The following is a 14,305-nucleotide window of genomic DNA, read 5'->3' on the forward strand; positions in this document are numbered from 1 at the left end:
GTCGATTGCTAACGGACTGTTCGCATGAAGATATTTAGCTTAAAGCCAAGATCTTGCGGGGCTGTTAACGGAAGTGATCGTTTGAACGTCACCATGGCATCAGCTCAGTGCTAAATTTGTAACGAAACCGCTGCGCAGGCAGCAGACTTGAAATAAATTGAAGCTTAATGCAATCTGCCTAGCCGGATTCCGCAATACGTATCGGTGCTATAGGACACCGCAGGAGTGCAACGACTGTCGAAAACTGCAGCAACAACCGTAGCCACGTAGTGTTGGAACGGTGTTTGCTTGAAACAGCGCTCTACACCATCTGTGAGTTGCTACACAATCGTTAATTTGACTCCAGCCTCAGTCTACTTCTCTCAGCACGGTCGGCTCAACTTAAGGCTCCACGACTAAAACTTCTCTTTCCACAAGAGCGACGGGCGTCGATAGAGATGTGCGCCTGCCTGCAGACCTGCCTGAATGTGCATTGTATGCTGCTCTACTATCAGATGACTTGTGAGTCTCTCGGCCGCTCACCACAGGACTGCAAGCGGGATTTTCTCAAATTGACTACAATATACTGAAAGTGAATTCGAGAGTAATTACATTTTGTTACATGCTATGAAAACTTTATCAGCTAGCACATAAATCACTAAATACTGCTTTTCTAATAGTAATAAGTGGAAAAGAAATCTGGTTGATTTAATGGGGATTATAGGGAAGAGACGTTATTTATTGCAGTGTTTTTCTTCTATCCAGTCATGAAGTTCTTGACCACCTCAACAGTGCGGAGAGCATATCTGTAGTCTTTTGGCAGAATGTGGCCTCCACACTTCTGCAAAAACAACAGAAAGGTGCACCGGTGCGTGGGTTAGCACATCATATCATAATACACTGTGGAAGCGCATATGCAGCGAGTGAGAAGCAGTAAGCAGAGCTTTGCCTTTCTCTCGTGCTTTCGGTGTGTTACAGGTGGTAGTTGTGCGTCATTTTTGCGTCAGAAACCGCGCCGATAAGGAAAGATTAAGAGAACTGAAAGGCGGAAACAAATGTCTGAAGGGTCAGTTCGCTTTCTGTCCTTAACAGTTTATCGTTTCTAATTGTGGAACTATTTTCTTCTTTAAGCGCCGCAGCAGACAAGTTACTTCCTTATAAAATACTCTGTAGGCTTAGTAATGATTTCTCATAGGCGCCTTGCTTTCCTCTTGATGTTTTCTTTTTTTCTATTTATACTAAAGATGTATTGCCATAAACCTGTAAATTATCTCAATAGACTCTCTATAGCATTTGCATTTTCTACGGACTAGTCTTTAGGAATTCTCTATAGAAACGCTGTACTTGGTTGGTTTGTGGGGTTTAACGTCCCAAAGCGACTCAGGCTATGAGCGACGCCTTAGTGAAGCGCTTCGGAAATTTCTACCACCTGGGCTTCTTTAACGTGTACCGACTTCGCACAGTACACGGGCCTCTAGAATTTCGCCTGCATAGAAATTCGACCCTCGCGGCCGGAATCGAACCCGCTTCTTTCCGGACAGCAGCCGAGCACCATAACAACTGAGCCACCCCGGCGGCTTTTAGAAACACTGTAGGTTTTGTAGAGAAATACTTATGGACAGCGTATACACCCGCCAAAAAAAATTTTGATGGACAGTGTATACAACCGCCAAAAAAATTTTCAGGCTGCTCTGGCCATGACCGACGTAGACAACATTAGCAGCCACCAATGCAGTACCTTATACTCGTCCGTGCAGTGCATTGCTAGGACGCCGCGGAGGACAAGCGCAAAAAGGGATACGTTCCGCAGACGATCGCTATGAGGCGATGTACAGCGTTTCAGGGAAATTTCACTGAATTTGCCGCTGTCAATGGCTCCGAGGGTTTCAATAAATGACAGCTCAGCACACTCTACCGGAAGGAGGACGGATATCGCCACTAGACGTCGGCTACCGCGTCTTTCTATGCTTTAATCCAGTGTTTTATTAAAAATTAACGTTCTCGAGAGCAGCTGTTCCTTTTGGTAATTATGACTGTTTTCTAATTTCAAGCGTTTTGCGCTCGCATAAGTATAGTTATCGATTATTTCACTGGTGGCACTGGTTTCCTGAGTGCTGCTAGATATCGAAGACGCTTTGTATCAGTCTGTAGCAAGGAGGACACGTAGACGGTGCAGAGCACGTCATTCCTTTCTGCACGATTGCATTACTTTGCCACATACTATATAGACGCAGTAAAAAAAAAACATTTCTTACCAAGCACCGATACATGCCACCATACCGCATCTTCAGAAATGTGATAGTTAAACCGAGGTCTTCGCATTCTGTGTCGTCATTTGTGGCGAGAAATGAAGCTTTTTTTAAGGCGCCAGCCTTCCTTGCCCCACTGAGCGAAAACGTTTCCTATGTATGTGTTTGTTTATGTGCGGGTGAGCGTGTTAACGCTCAACGGTGCCCATAAATGATGGCATCCTCATTCAGCCTGGCATGTGGCAGGTAAATTATGGATTTGGTCGCATGAGGTAACTAGGGAAGAGCAACATGCATAGCACGAACTCCACTACTGACAGCACCTGCCATCGATGGGTCATGGTGCACCGTTTAACCGCTGCACCATTGCGGCAGGATTGGTATGAGGACTCCGAGAGATCTCTGAATGTAATCCCCCTGTCAAGCGGGCCAATTAAGTGCACTTACGGAGAGTGTCACTCGAGGTAAGTGCACTTCGCCGCATATAAACGACGCGTGTGACTTGCGGAAGAGTGCACTCCGCTAGGAGTGCGTTCACGGACCACGCTTTGAAGGCTCAGTGTGTACCCTCCCCAGCAGCGACTTCAAAGGCAAAGCATGTATAGTGCGTAAAAAGTACTTACAACTTTATTTTACATGCTATAACACTATTTTCAGAAAAAAATTCGTTTGTTATAGCTACTAGCGAAGCAACAAAACAAAGGAACGAGATCAGATGCAACATCACTGGCCGCCGCTATCTTGTTTGTTGTCGCAGTTCTGGATAGTCTTGACTGGTCTTGGCTTTTCTTCTATTTCTTTTTTTTTAACCTTTAAGAACTGTTGAACCTAGTTTTATTTGCGCTATCACGTTGAGCAGTCGATTATTATGAGTCATTTTCTTCAGAAATTACGTTCATTTTCTGACGTCGTTTCTTTTTACTACGAGAGCCTTTGGCTTCCGCTTAAGTACCCCGTAGCCTAAATTATCACTCGACATCCTGAAGCGCACTCCCCGTAAGTGCACTTAACTTGTGCGCTTGACAGGGGTATAAAGCTGAGAATGACCTCATGCAGAGGGTCGGCGCATCTGAATGCAACTGGAAGCGGTTTATCAGAAGGAGTGTGGTGGTGGCTACGTCAAGCCAAGCAGAGGTAGAATTGTCGGTTGCGTAGCATCAGGTTACACCGCGCCGCAGAGCGCGGTAACTGCATTCCTGAAGTGAGAAGAGGTGCTTACGATTTCTCACACGTAAGCAGACTTATCTCTGTCGACTTGTGATAGATGTAGTGCGGTTCACAGCTTGGGCGTGCACATTTAATAATGGGAAAGCACTGTTCCAGGCCTACCAGCCCCCCCGCAAGAATCATGTCGTGCGCACTTTCTTGTCCGACAACCAGCAAGAATCTGGTCCTGTGCTCCGAACTAAACCGAGCTTAGCCGAGTTAGTTTGGAGGAGCTTCGCGCAAGCTGTAGCCAGTGGGAGGCAGTCAGGGTCAATTCGGAGGAGCATGGCGCCAGCTGTAGCCATTCGGAGGAGAGTGTCACACCACCTAATTCATGTAAGTATGTGGCGTCATCACAACTTGCCCGCCGGATTTTGAGCTAACTGACCGCCGTTGCACGTGGGAGTTAATGACTGGCCGCGAGAGGCTGTCGGGAGAGCAACATGGGTCGCACAATCGCTGACGTTGGCTGTGATAGAAACAACCACCTGACAGTGCAGCGGCACACGGCCTAATCGCTGCGGTGGTACTAGTGCGAGAACTCGCAGCCATCTATGATTTTAAGTAGAGAATGAGAAATTCTGCATACATAGTAATAAACAAACGAAAGCCCTTAGGATGCATCTTAAGCATCCGATGCTTTTGCACGTGTACTCGGTTTACTGTTTAAGCCCCTAAAACATTCGTACTTTCTCAGAAGGAGCAGTGGGATCGAATAAAATTAGATTTTTACAGTATTGATTAGGTACTGTATTTTATGGAAAATACAGACATTCATTTCTTGGTGCTCACATATTTGTCTTGGAAATATTTCAGTGTGATGGCCGTGTGTTGATCCTGGTGCATAAATTTTTGTTGCCCTTTTTTTAACAACAATAATAATTTTCTTTAAGTCAACTTGCAATGCTCACAAGAAAACTTTCTTTGCAATAATATCATTGAGAACTAATAGCACGACCATTTAGAACAAACTTTAATACGCGTTTGGCATTTATTATCTCATTTATTGAGGTCATGTTCATTGTGTGTCGTGGATAACTTCTTCCTCCAGGAGTCATCATCCAACAAGAGCGCGAATTCGCATAATGAACCTTTCTGAATGTTACTGAAAGTGTGTTTTTATTAACTAATTCCATAAAGATTGTTGAGTACAAAGCACATCGTTTCAATACTTCTGATTCAGTACTCTTTGTTAACATATGTTTCTAACGTACAATGTGCGCAGATGTGCATGTATTCCGCCTTTTGTTTCATGCCTGAGACGGGAGAGTGCATCCTAAGATTTTGGGACTTCTCTAGTGTGTTTGTTGTTGAAAATTTGTCTGAGAGAAGGGAACATAATGCTTTTTCTGCTCCAAGTGCACACCGAATTGCTGCCCATAGTCACACGTCCACCTCTGCGTACTGAAGGCAAGTTTTCTGTTCCTGCATTAAGCGCGAGCAATACCAGGTGTAGTGTGTCTAGCCAAGTGATGACGATACAACTCTGCTGCTTTCTGGAGGAGTGAAGCACGTATCCCTGAATCAATACTGGCGGTAATTGTTTCTTCGAACGGGCCGTACAGCTTCCCATTTCGTTTATTGCAGGTTACAGAGATCCATGACAGGGTTGCCAAAACTTGCTCTAATGTGCACACAATTACTTCACGTTGAAGTGAGACGGGTGAATAGAATCATAAAAAGCAACTTACCATAAGCTTGGTGGTAATTTCCGTTGCGTTAAAGTTGTAGTGTTCAAGGTAGTACTGAGATGAAAACGCAGTTTAAGAAACTACACTCCGTCAATGGCACTAAACCAAACATTTCCTGCGGTGAATAAATCAACTCGCAGCTTGAAGCCATCTTTTCTTAAGCCGGTAGAGGACGTTAATTTTCCCGGCATGAAATCGAACAGAATGAAATGAAAAGGATGGAAACATGAGCGGTTGGTTTTGATCTATGTTGCACGGGAAAGTAGCAGTAAACATGCGAGACGCGTTCTAGCAGCACCAGCCATATACACGTATCTCTCACACCGCAATGTTTATTAATAGAAGCAGGAATACAGTTAAAACACGATCGAATGAAACCCGATTTTCCAATTTTCCCAATCTCTATCAAACAGTTTGATTTCCCCGCCAGTGTTCATTGGGTTCATTGCTCTGAATAACCAGAAATAGCGCAACAAACAACCACTAAACCCGATTTAACGACGTTTTTCAGGGAATACTTTTGTTAAAAAAAGATTATTCTCATTTGTTTTCCCAAGAACATCTTGTAGCTTGTTGGCTGTGTATCGACAGTGACATCTAGGGGCCGAAGTGACGGCCCTTGTTTTATGTATTCTGACAGAGCTGCAAGCTGCGCCGCTGCACGGAACAAAGAACTGGGCAGATGGCGGGGCCTTTCTACCTTAGCTTCGAATCCGTTTTACCAGATGACGCTTTCATGCACAAGCATGAACTAAAGGTTACAATGTCCTGCTTCAGTATATATTTTCTCCCCTGTGGTCGATTCTATTTCCCAAGACCAAAGAGCAAGGTGCAGTGGCCTGCATGGAATTGGTTTACTTGTCACCATGCCATTATGTACTATGACCTTGGTTGTGTGCGCGTGTTTATCTATCTATATGCCTGTGTCTGTGTGTGCGGGGGTGCGTGTGTGTGTGTTCAATTGACAGTTAAATTGTTGAAAGCTTCTGTTTGAAATAAACTTTCATGCTTGATGACATTCTTGATACAGGACGCATAGGATGACTGTGGGAAAGCAAGAGAAGTCAGAAAAGGTAGAATTTCTAGGCGTGACCAAGAGCACTGGATCTTCTGCTGTTTGCGGTCTGCGTAGAAAACACTGGTTTTGTTCCTCGCGATTTTGTGCAGATAATTCCCATTTCCTGACGAAGAATGTAATTAAGTCCGGCTGTCTTAAACATCAGTTTTAACTATGAGGCAAATGTGGAATATTGTCAGATACTGTAGCAAAAATATTTATTTGAATAGGCCAACCTTCCTATGCGCAGCGAAATACTGCTTTTGAAGACTTCTCCAACCCTCGTACCGTTAAGAGCGCCACATAAAAGCAGTTCGGCTGGTTTTTGACACTAGCAGGAAACTAGAGCGTATAGAGAATGGGTGTGCAAGCATATTGATTGTAATGTCACAATCTTGCAGTACGTGAAAAGAAATAAGTTCTATAACTGCCGATTGAAAAAAAAAGCGCTGGTCCAGACGTTCTGGATATGGAAGCTGCAAGAAAAAATATTTATATAAAAGTTCGCTTTGCATCCGGAATTTATTTTCAGTGATTCTATATTAATTGGTAATGTGGTTGAAATCGGGCACGTTTATCCTTCGAACGAAGATTGTATTTCTCCTTGTTAGAAGTGCAACTGAATGGCAGGAGTCTCCTGAGTCCACGGAGCTCGTTAGAAGGCAACTGCGGATCACATTCGCGGGCAGCAGAGCATCAGCGAGAGAGCGGATTATGAAGCTCACAGACAAAGAAAGACTGCTAACTATTCGTGTTTCCCATTTCCATACCATTGATGCTCGAAAAATGTGCCAAAATAGTGCTAGCGAGAAGAAGGCGCTTAGCAGATCATTTGGTCATTCTATTAGAAACGAAACACATAAAATAAAACTTGTCCTAATAGCAAGAACTTTTAGACATTTCATTAAAAAAAGGAGAAGAGAAGAGGACTTGAACGATAAACCTTGTCATATACTCATACCAGGAAAAGGTAGGACGGTTGCAGTACACGTTATTATTTAAGGTTAGAACAATTGCGAAAGCTCGAAAGGCACTGAGATTATAATAAACCAATATCACATAACGCGGAATTTGCTAGAGTAGCAGTACCATTCCAGATTCGATGTCTGCGACATTATCGTTCTTACTATGGGTGCCAGAGTTTGTGTACACATCAACATTGTGATCTTAGCAGTGTAAACACGTGAAAATATTTTATCTTACATAAAATCGCTTCTCTCTGGGCTGAATAGTTAAATTAAATTGTAGCATTTTTTTAAATCTTAGGCAGTAAACAAATAGGCGGCGATTTTTTGCCCACTGGTTCAACGAGAATCTTAAACTGAACTAAATAAGTAAATAGATTGGTCCTCTCTTAAACAAAACTATTTGTAATGAGCTACCGGAAAGTTAGACGCGTAATTTTTCACATTTAAGTGATCGACGTTTCCTCATGCTTCAGAAAATAAAATTGCTTTTCTCTATAGTGTCCTTTGTATGGAGTCGTTCGACAACGTGTTTTTTGCACACTTAGGGGGCTTTACAAAAGACATATTGTTGTAGAACTGAACCTGCATACAGCCTCTGCTCCATGAATGCGCCCTCCACGTTTCTTTTAAATAAATAAGCATTTCCTTTTTTCCTTTCCAGCCCGTGCTTCCTTGACATTAGTTTCCTTGATTCACTGACGTAAAATTCCTAACATCGATCCAGGGCAAATGCTGATCAAGCTTAAAATTTGAGCTGTTGCTACCATATAGTTGTCGAGGTTAGTGGTTCAGCGTTAATTTTTGGATCATAACATATTTATACGGTCACTGATGCGTACCATTACAAAGCTTCATTTCGCATGGATTTGCATAGCTTGGGTTTGGCTCGGGGAGTGGCTTCGAAAAATATTTTAAACAGAAAATACTTACAGGATTAAGAATTTCAGTGATTCGACTGGCTTTCAGCATGCATTTGCGAAGGCATTTCAGGTCTTCGCCAGCGTTCTACAGCAAAATACAAAACATATGCCATATGCTCATTTAGTTCATAAACTTTGACAGAGAAAAACTACGGAAATGAAGATGTTATAACAGTATTATGTTTCGCTGCTCCCTGCAGCCGGCTGTTGTTGCATATATTTACGTCATCCAGCATTTTTAGCAGGCGCTGAAATTCAGATCAAACTGTGCCCGAAGCTCTACTGGCAATTCTACACAAAGACGTGTTTGTTTGGACACAACTGCGCATGCCTCACCTTATGACAAGAGAAATCCAATTACATCATTTTGCCACTGCACTTTAATATTAGTATTAACCTAGGAACCTTTCACAAGCACTTCAGTTGTGTAGAGGGCCCAAAACGTTAGTACTAGATAGGTAGAACGAGAAAAGATATATTACAAATGGTTAGCAGTAAAAGCTTTAAAGAAGGTCGGGTAACCTCAGCGGCCATCCTAGGTTGGGTAAGCATCTTGAGGCTCCCAACCAATCAAATGAAGACCTGGGCCTTTTTGTCGGGAACGAGAAAGTGGCTGAAGTGTATCATATTGTAAAGTGAATCAGTCGATCAAGATGTACAGTTTCTTAAGAACGCCTGCTTATTTTAAATGGCTAAAAACACGACATGTTAACAATGGCATTAACATCTAAGAGCAGCGGTGGGTGAAAAGATTGCATTCATTCAAAATTTGATGAAATTGCTAATATCTTAGTTTTCCGAGTTTTGAACATAAGACATGGTTTTGTCTGAGTTCGCCTCTATATTTTTCACCAAGCGGTTTGTCTTCTTTCTTCAGTAAGAAGTCGCGTAATGTGTGTGTGTGTTTGTGCGTCCAATCCGCACACGACATAAAATTATTCTATAAAACGTTCCTGGTGCCCACAGATTTTGCATTCTCACAAGACGGGCATTACAAAGTACAGCTTGTTGTTAACCTCGTTGTCTCATGAAGCCATTTTGCTCTCAGTTTATTTCGGACAAACTGCAGGCAGTCTTTATGCAGTATGTTTACTTGTTTTATTTGTACATTACGGGCAAGTGCGGAACATGCATCAGCGCTCTCATTCCCGCTGATCTGCACGTGACTAAGAACCTATCAGAATTTTATCCTACGTCTCTGAACATCAGATTTTATTACATTAAGTATTATGTCTCCTCTCATGGGTTCAACCGCGTTTCTGGGGCTTATTGCTGTCATTACGCTGTTGGAGTGATTCTACACAACACTGTTCTCTGTTTTTCTTCATTATTTCTTCTACAGCTACAGCAATGGCAAAGCATTTTGTTCTGAAATTTGAAGCGCACTGAAGCAGCCTGACTACTTTCTCACATTTCCCTCCTTTACATTACCACAATCGCTACATAAAGTGTTGTTTCAGAACCGTCTGTGTAGAAATTGGAGTAATTTTCGTATTTTTCTCTTCCCAAAAGTTAAACTACAAAGCCTTTGGACATCAGATGTCACGAAACGCCAACTATGGAACAACGCTATCTTTATGTTCTTACTTTCGTGCACTGTTCTGCATACGAGTAGCACAGGTGAACAGCAGCACACATTTTATGTACTTCCTGGAAAACAAAAGAAATAAGCGATCAGTTCGACTCATGCGGCAGAGTATTCGATAGCATTATTGTCCCCCGCATACGACAACCGGTGGTGTGATACAGTCATTCAATTACAGTGCGTCGTCCCGTCGCCATTCGCCCCATCGATTAACATTCTCTCGTGTTTGCTGAATGTTAATCGTTCCCTGGGGACTCTCCCCTCATCCTACGTCCATGGGCTGCGGCCACTGACCCGCCGGTCCTCCACGTAGGGGCTTAAAAAGCCAAGCTGCGCTCGCCCGTAGTGACACCGTGAAGAAGGGGCCGAGCCGGTCCCGAAACGTCGTGTTTTTCCTGTATTTTACTTGGTTGGCGTCACTTATCTTCTCCTAACAGTTTAAGACATGCGCTTTGTTTTAAAACATGTAAACACGTAACAAATCGAGAAGTGTAATTTCACCTAAGACTAACATTGGGTGTGTACGAATATGTTGGTTGTAAAGTGAAGTAAAATATTTTGTTATCAATGTTTAAAGTTTCATACACGAGAATGAGACGGGGTTTAGTGTGAGCTCATCCTCAACATATAGCTTTATCTTCTCAACAAAAAATTCTCTCAGGTGTTTGCGTCCATTGAGAAGAGGACAAAACGTTAACTTTAAGACACGTTCCATTCTACCGAGATTTGCTTTATCAAGAGCAGTTTGTTGTTTACTTCGCTGACACAAGCCGCTTGCAATTTATCCTTCAATTAGTGCGCTTTAACTACATGCGGCCTCTATGGAGCATGTTCACTTCCTTGAATGCACCGCTGCAAGGTCATCAACTACATGTGCCTCCTGTCTAATTTTCCGCTATCCCAACGTAGCTCGGGGCCCAGGAGATTCTTTCATGCGCCGGTATCTTGTGATTTTTTACACTCCGTATCAAACTGTTGATAAAGGCTTAACGTGCATTTCTAGAATGGAGTGGATAGGGCAGACTAAGTGAATAAGTGTTGATTACTCTGTTTTAATATTTTACTTTCTTATTTTGCCTACAGCTACAGACGCAGCATTGCATTCGACGGAGAAAACAATGTCGTATTATTGGGCGCGGCGCTGGGAGACGACAGGGGCGTGGATGCTAGTACACATAAAATTTTGTACTTGCAACGTGCGGTGCTTATGCAAAGAAATAAAACGCGCTCAATCAAGCATGGGTTCCAGCAGATGGGTAGTCTAGGGCTCGCACGGTTGATAACGAAAAATTCACAAATTCTTCATCAATGCTGGAAACTAAATATATTTGCAAAGCGCGTAACGCCTGTTTTTTATGTTCTGGTTTTTATGGCCCTTGTTCTTTATTCGAAGCTTTACATATGTTCAGTCATAATAAACAAAGCACTGTTTCGCTATTTATCGAATAGATCTAGGTGTGACGTACCTTATAGATTATCGCTGGAATATTTGCGGCAATGGCAACGTTCTTACAAGCCCATATGAAATCCGTTGCAACTCTCATGGCTTTGGCTGTGTCCCATGGATCTGGAAAATAATTTAACCAAAGTTCGACAGCATTTTTAGGGTGGATGTATTGTTTGGAAATAATTACCCCCTATCGCTCCAAAAAAGACAGAAAAGTTTCAAGAAGTTAAGCTGGCGGGATCAAAGAATGAGTTACTTCTGCATAACAAGCATTCCTTTCTGTCTAGAAGCGTTCATGTCAAACAGCTCTATGAGTTGGTAACACACCTCCACACTTCACTACAACTGTCTGAATATGTGTACAGTATCTTTGTCGATTTTACAAAGGTTTTTAGCCGGGTACATTATCAGCAATCAACACTGAAAATCCATAATCTCGAAATTGATAATAGAACAATGCGATGGCTAGAAGAATTGACTAATAATACTTCCAGCCGAACTGCATTTAATATCGGGTGTCCTTCAAGGTTCTGTACTAGGCACGCTAATATGTTTGATAAATGTTTTAGATAAAGCCTTAAATATAACTTCCATTGTTCCGCAATACGCTGACGAGTGTGTAATCTGCAGAGATGTGGCTAATTCTAAAGACGCCTATATTTCGCAATCTGATCTTGGAATAGTGGAATAGTTCACCTCAGACCGTGATAACGTGCGGCTTCAGTAATTGATTACGCGTTCGACACCATCCTGCGACTGTACAAGGACCGCACCAAGGTCAACGTTACTCGCGTCTGTGTGCAGTTCTGTGTGAGCTGCCTGATCGAAGTGCGCAAGTATGGGTGTACTTTGAAGACGCGTGCGTAGCTCTTTGAAGGCATGCTGTTGCTCAAAACTCCAAAAAAACGGTTCGTTATCTTTAGTGAGGCGGGTATGGGGCTGAACTATTCCGGAGAAGCTCTTCACAAAACGCCGATAATAGGCGCAGAGACCCAGAAAACGGCGCACACTTCGCATGTCGGCAGGAATGGGAAAAGCAGCGACGGCGGCAGTCATATCGGGGTCTGGGCTAACGTCCTTGGCGCTCACAATATGGCCCAAAAACTTCAGCTCCTGGAAAGGGAGTTATTTTTCAGGCTTAAGGGACATAACGGCTGAACGAATAGCTTCGAAAAAAGCGCGTAAACGGCTGAGGTGTTCTTCGAAAGTGTCGGAGAAGATGCCATCACCATCCAGGTACACGACCCAGGGCTGCCATTTGAGGTCCGAAAGCACAGTGTCCATCATCGGTTGGAAAGTTGCAGGAGCTTAGCATAGACCGAAGGGGAGCACCCGGAATTCATACAAACCGCCCGGGGTAATAAGTGCGGTCTTCTCCCGGTCACGTTCATCCACATTTATTTGCTGATAGCCACTGCGCAAATCCAGGGATGAAAAGTATTAGGCGTGGCGCAGCCGGTCTACTGAGTCATCAATACGCGGCAAAGGATTAACGTCTTTCTTAGTTACTTTGCTCAGACGTCGGTAATCAACACAAAACCGTAGGGTCCCATCTTTGGACTTGGACCACCGGCGACGCCCATGGGCTCTTCGATGCCTGCATCACGTCGTCCTGGAGCATTTCTTGAACTTGCCTTGGAATTGCATCCCGTTCTTTTGAATATACCCGGTACGGCGACTGGCGTAATAGTCTCCGGCTTTCGTCAACTGTAATTCGATGTTTTGTTATCAGCGTTTGTGTAAGTCTGGAGGTTGACGCAAAACAGTCCCGGAAAAAGTGAATGACAGTCTGAACGTTGCGTTTTTGACTTGGCAAGAGATTCGGGTTCACGTCGAGTTTAACCGGAGCATTCGTTGATTCTACTGATTGTGTAGCCCCCATCAACGCGTATTCTCCGGCGCATTCCCCAAGTTCTTCAAAAGAAGAAATCGTCATGTTGGCCGCTAAACGCTGGGGTTCACAACCGAAATTTGTTATCAAAAGCTCGGCTCGCTTATTGTTCAATTCTATAAGCACGCGAGCTACACACACTTGCCGTCCCAGGAGCAGCGACATGTTGGCTTCAGCGATGCCAATAGTCCTGCCGGCGCTGTCATCGCACTCCACAGTTACTAATATACTGGTTCCCGGCAGAATCACCACGTCATCATCCCATACCCGCAGCTTAGTCCTGCGTTGCTGGGCTTCGTCACCAACAGTGCGGTGTGCGGCAAACGAGACGATCAGCTCCTTAAAGTCGATGACAGCCGTATATTCCCGAAGGAAATCCAAACCGAGAATCAGCTCTTTAGGGCACACAGGAAGCACAGACAAGCAGCCGGGGAAAGTGACGCCGCGGATCTGAATTCGCAAGGTGCAGACGCCGGTCGGCGTCACATGTTCGCCGGCTGTGCAGAACTGCGGCTGAGGCCAAGGTGTCAAAACCTTTCTAAGGGTCGTTGCTAGCCGGCTGCTTATCATAGAAAAATCAGCGCCGGTATCCACCAGTGCGGTTATTTCACAGTTATCGGCGGTTACTGGTATTTCAGTAGAAGCCAATCAATCGCTGGCTCTTCATCGGTGGGTTCGTCGGGTCAGGTGGTCGTCGGTCAAGTCGTCGCTGCAAATCGTCGAGTGAAGGCTCTTGTCTCTTTCTAGCTGCGGCGGCCCTACCCCCGGTGGACGCCGTCTTCAGTTTTCCCGCCTTGGGGACGTGCCTCGCCGTCGCGTCGCCTGCATGTGTTTGCTCCACAAATTTTTCCATAGCACTCTGCATCAAACACCTTACATTTCTCATCCGACCCGCATATCTCACCGCACTGCACACCCGTTTCAGATCGCCCGGCCTCTATCGGGTACTGAAACTTTTTCAGGTTCCTTTTTTCCCCGCACCATTGTTGACTGGAATGCCCTCCCCGCCGATATAGCCGCCATCACGTGCCCATCTTCATTCTTATCCGCTTTAACCACTTGTACCATACTGCAATGACATGTATTTATTTTTGTTGAATATGTTAACCCACCCCTTATGTAATACCCCCTGAACGGGGTCTTTAAGGTGAATAAAGTGAAGAAGTGAAGTGCCTCCCGCACCACGTCCGACAGTGCAGCGAACCTGGCCTGTGGAGCTTCGAAGCGGAGTTTCGCGAGTTCTTCGCGAACGATGCTCCTGACGAGCTCTCGAAGATCTTCAGCGGGGAGCGTCGTAGGCGTCCAGATTTGA

At 44.2% G+C, this 14,305-nt stretch overlaps 1 protein-coding gene across 1 annotated transcript; it reads right to left on the bottom strand.

Annotated features, from left to right (window-relative positions):
- Nucleotides 1–698: 698 nt before the first annotated feature.
- Nucleotides 699–12,386, bottom strand: LOC149361884 (uncharacterized). Its single transcript, XM_089568173.1, has 6 exons — nt 12,332–12,386; nt 11,122–11,222; nt 9,658–9,720; nt 8,081–8,155; nt 5,126–5,179; nt 699–820 (listed from the first exon to the last, which is right to left on the bottom strand). The coding sequence occupies exons 1-6, from the start codon at nt 12,384–12,386 to the stop codon at nt 737–739; spliced, it is 432 nt and encodes a 143-aa protein (XP_089424299.1). The 3' UTR covers nt 699–736.
- Between the last annotated feature and the right edge of the window lie 1,919 nt (nt 12,387–14,305).

Source organism: Amblyomma mixtum, chromosome 2 (genome assembly GCF_055824585.1).
Source record: "Amblyomma mixtum isolate Tamu chromosome 2, ASM5582458v1, whole genome shotgun sequence".
Classification (NCBI taxonomy): Eukaryota; Metazoa; Arthropoda; class Arachnida; order Ixodida; family Ixodidae; genus Amblyomma; species Amblyomma mixtum.

Bases quoted from the DNA above. Each gene is read 5' to 3' on its own strand.
- LOC149361884 (XM_089568173.1), bottom strand. From the start codon at position 12,386: ATGGACACTGTGCTTTCGGACCTCAAATGGCAGCCCTGGGTCGTGTAC. The intron at 8,156-9,657 runs GTAAGAACATAA...ATTTTGCTGTAG, and splicing joins ATGCAGAACAGTGCACGAAA to AACGCTGGCGAAGACCTGAA. The intron at 821-5,125 runs GTAAGTTGCTTT...TTGTTTTTGCAG, and splicing joins AAATTACCACCAAGCTTATG to AAGTGTGGAGGCCACATTCT.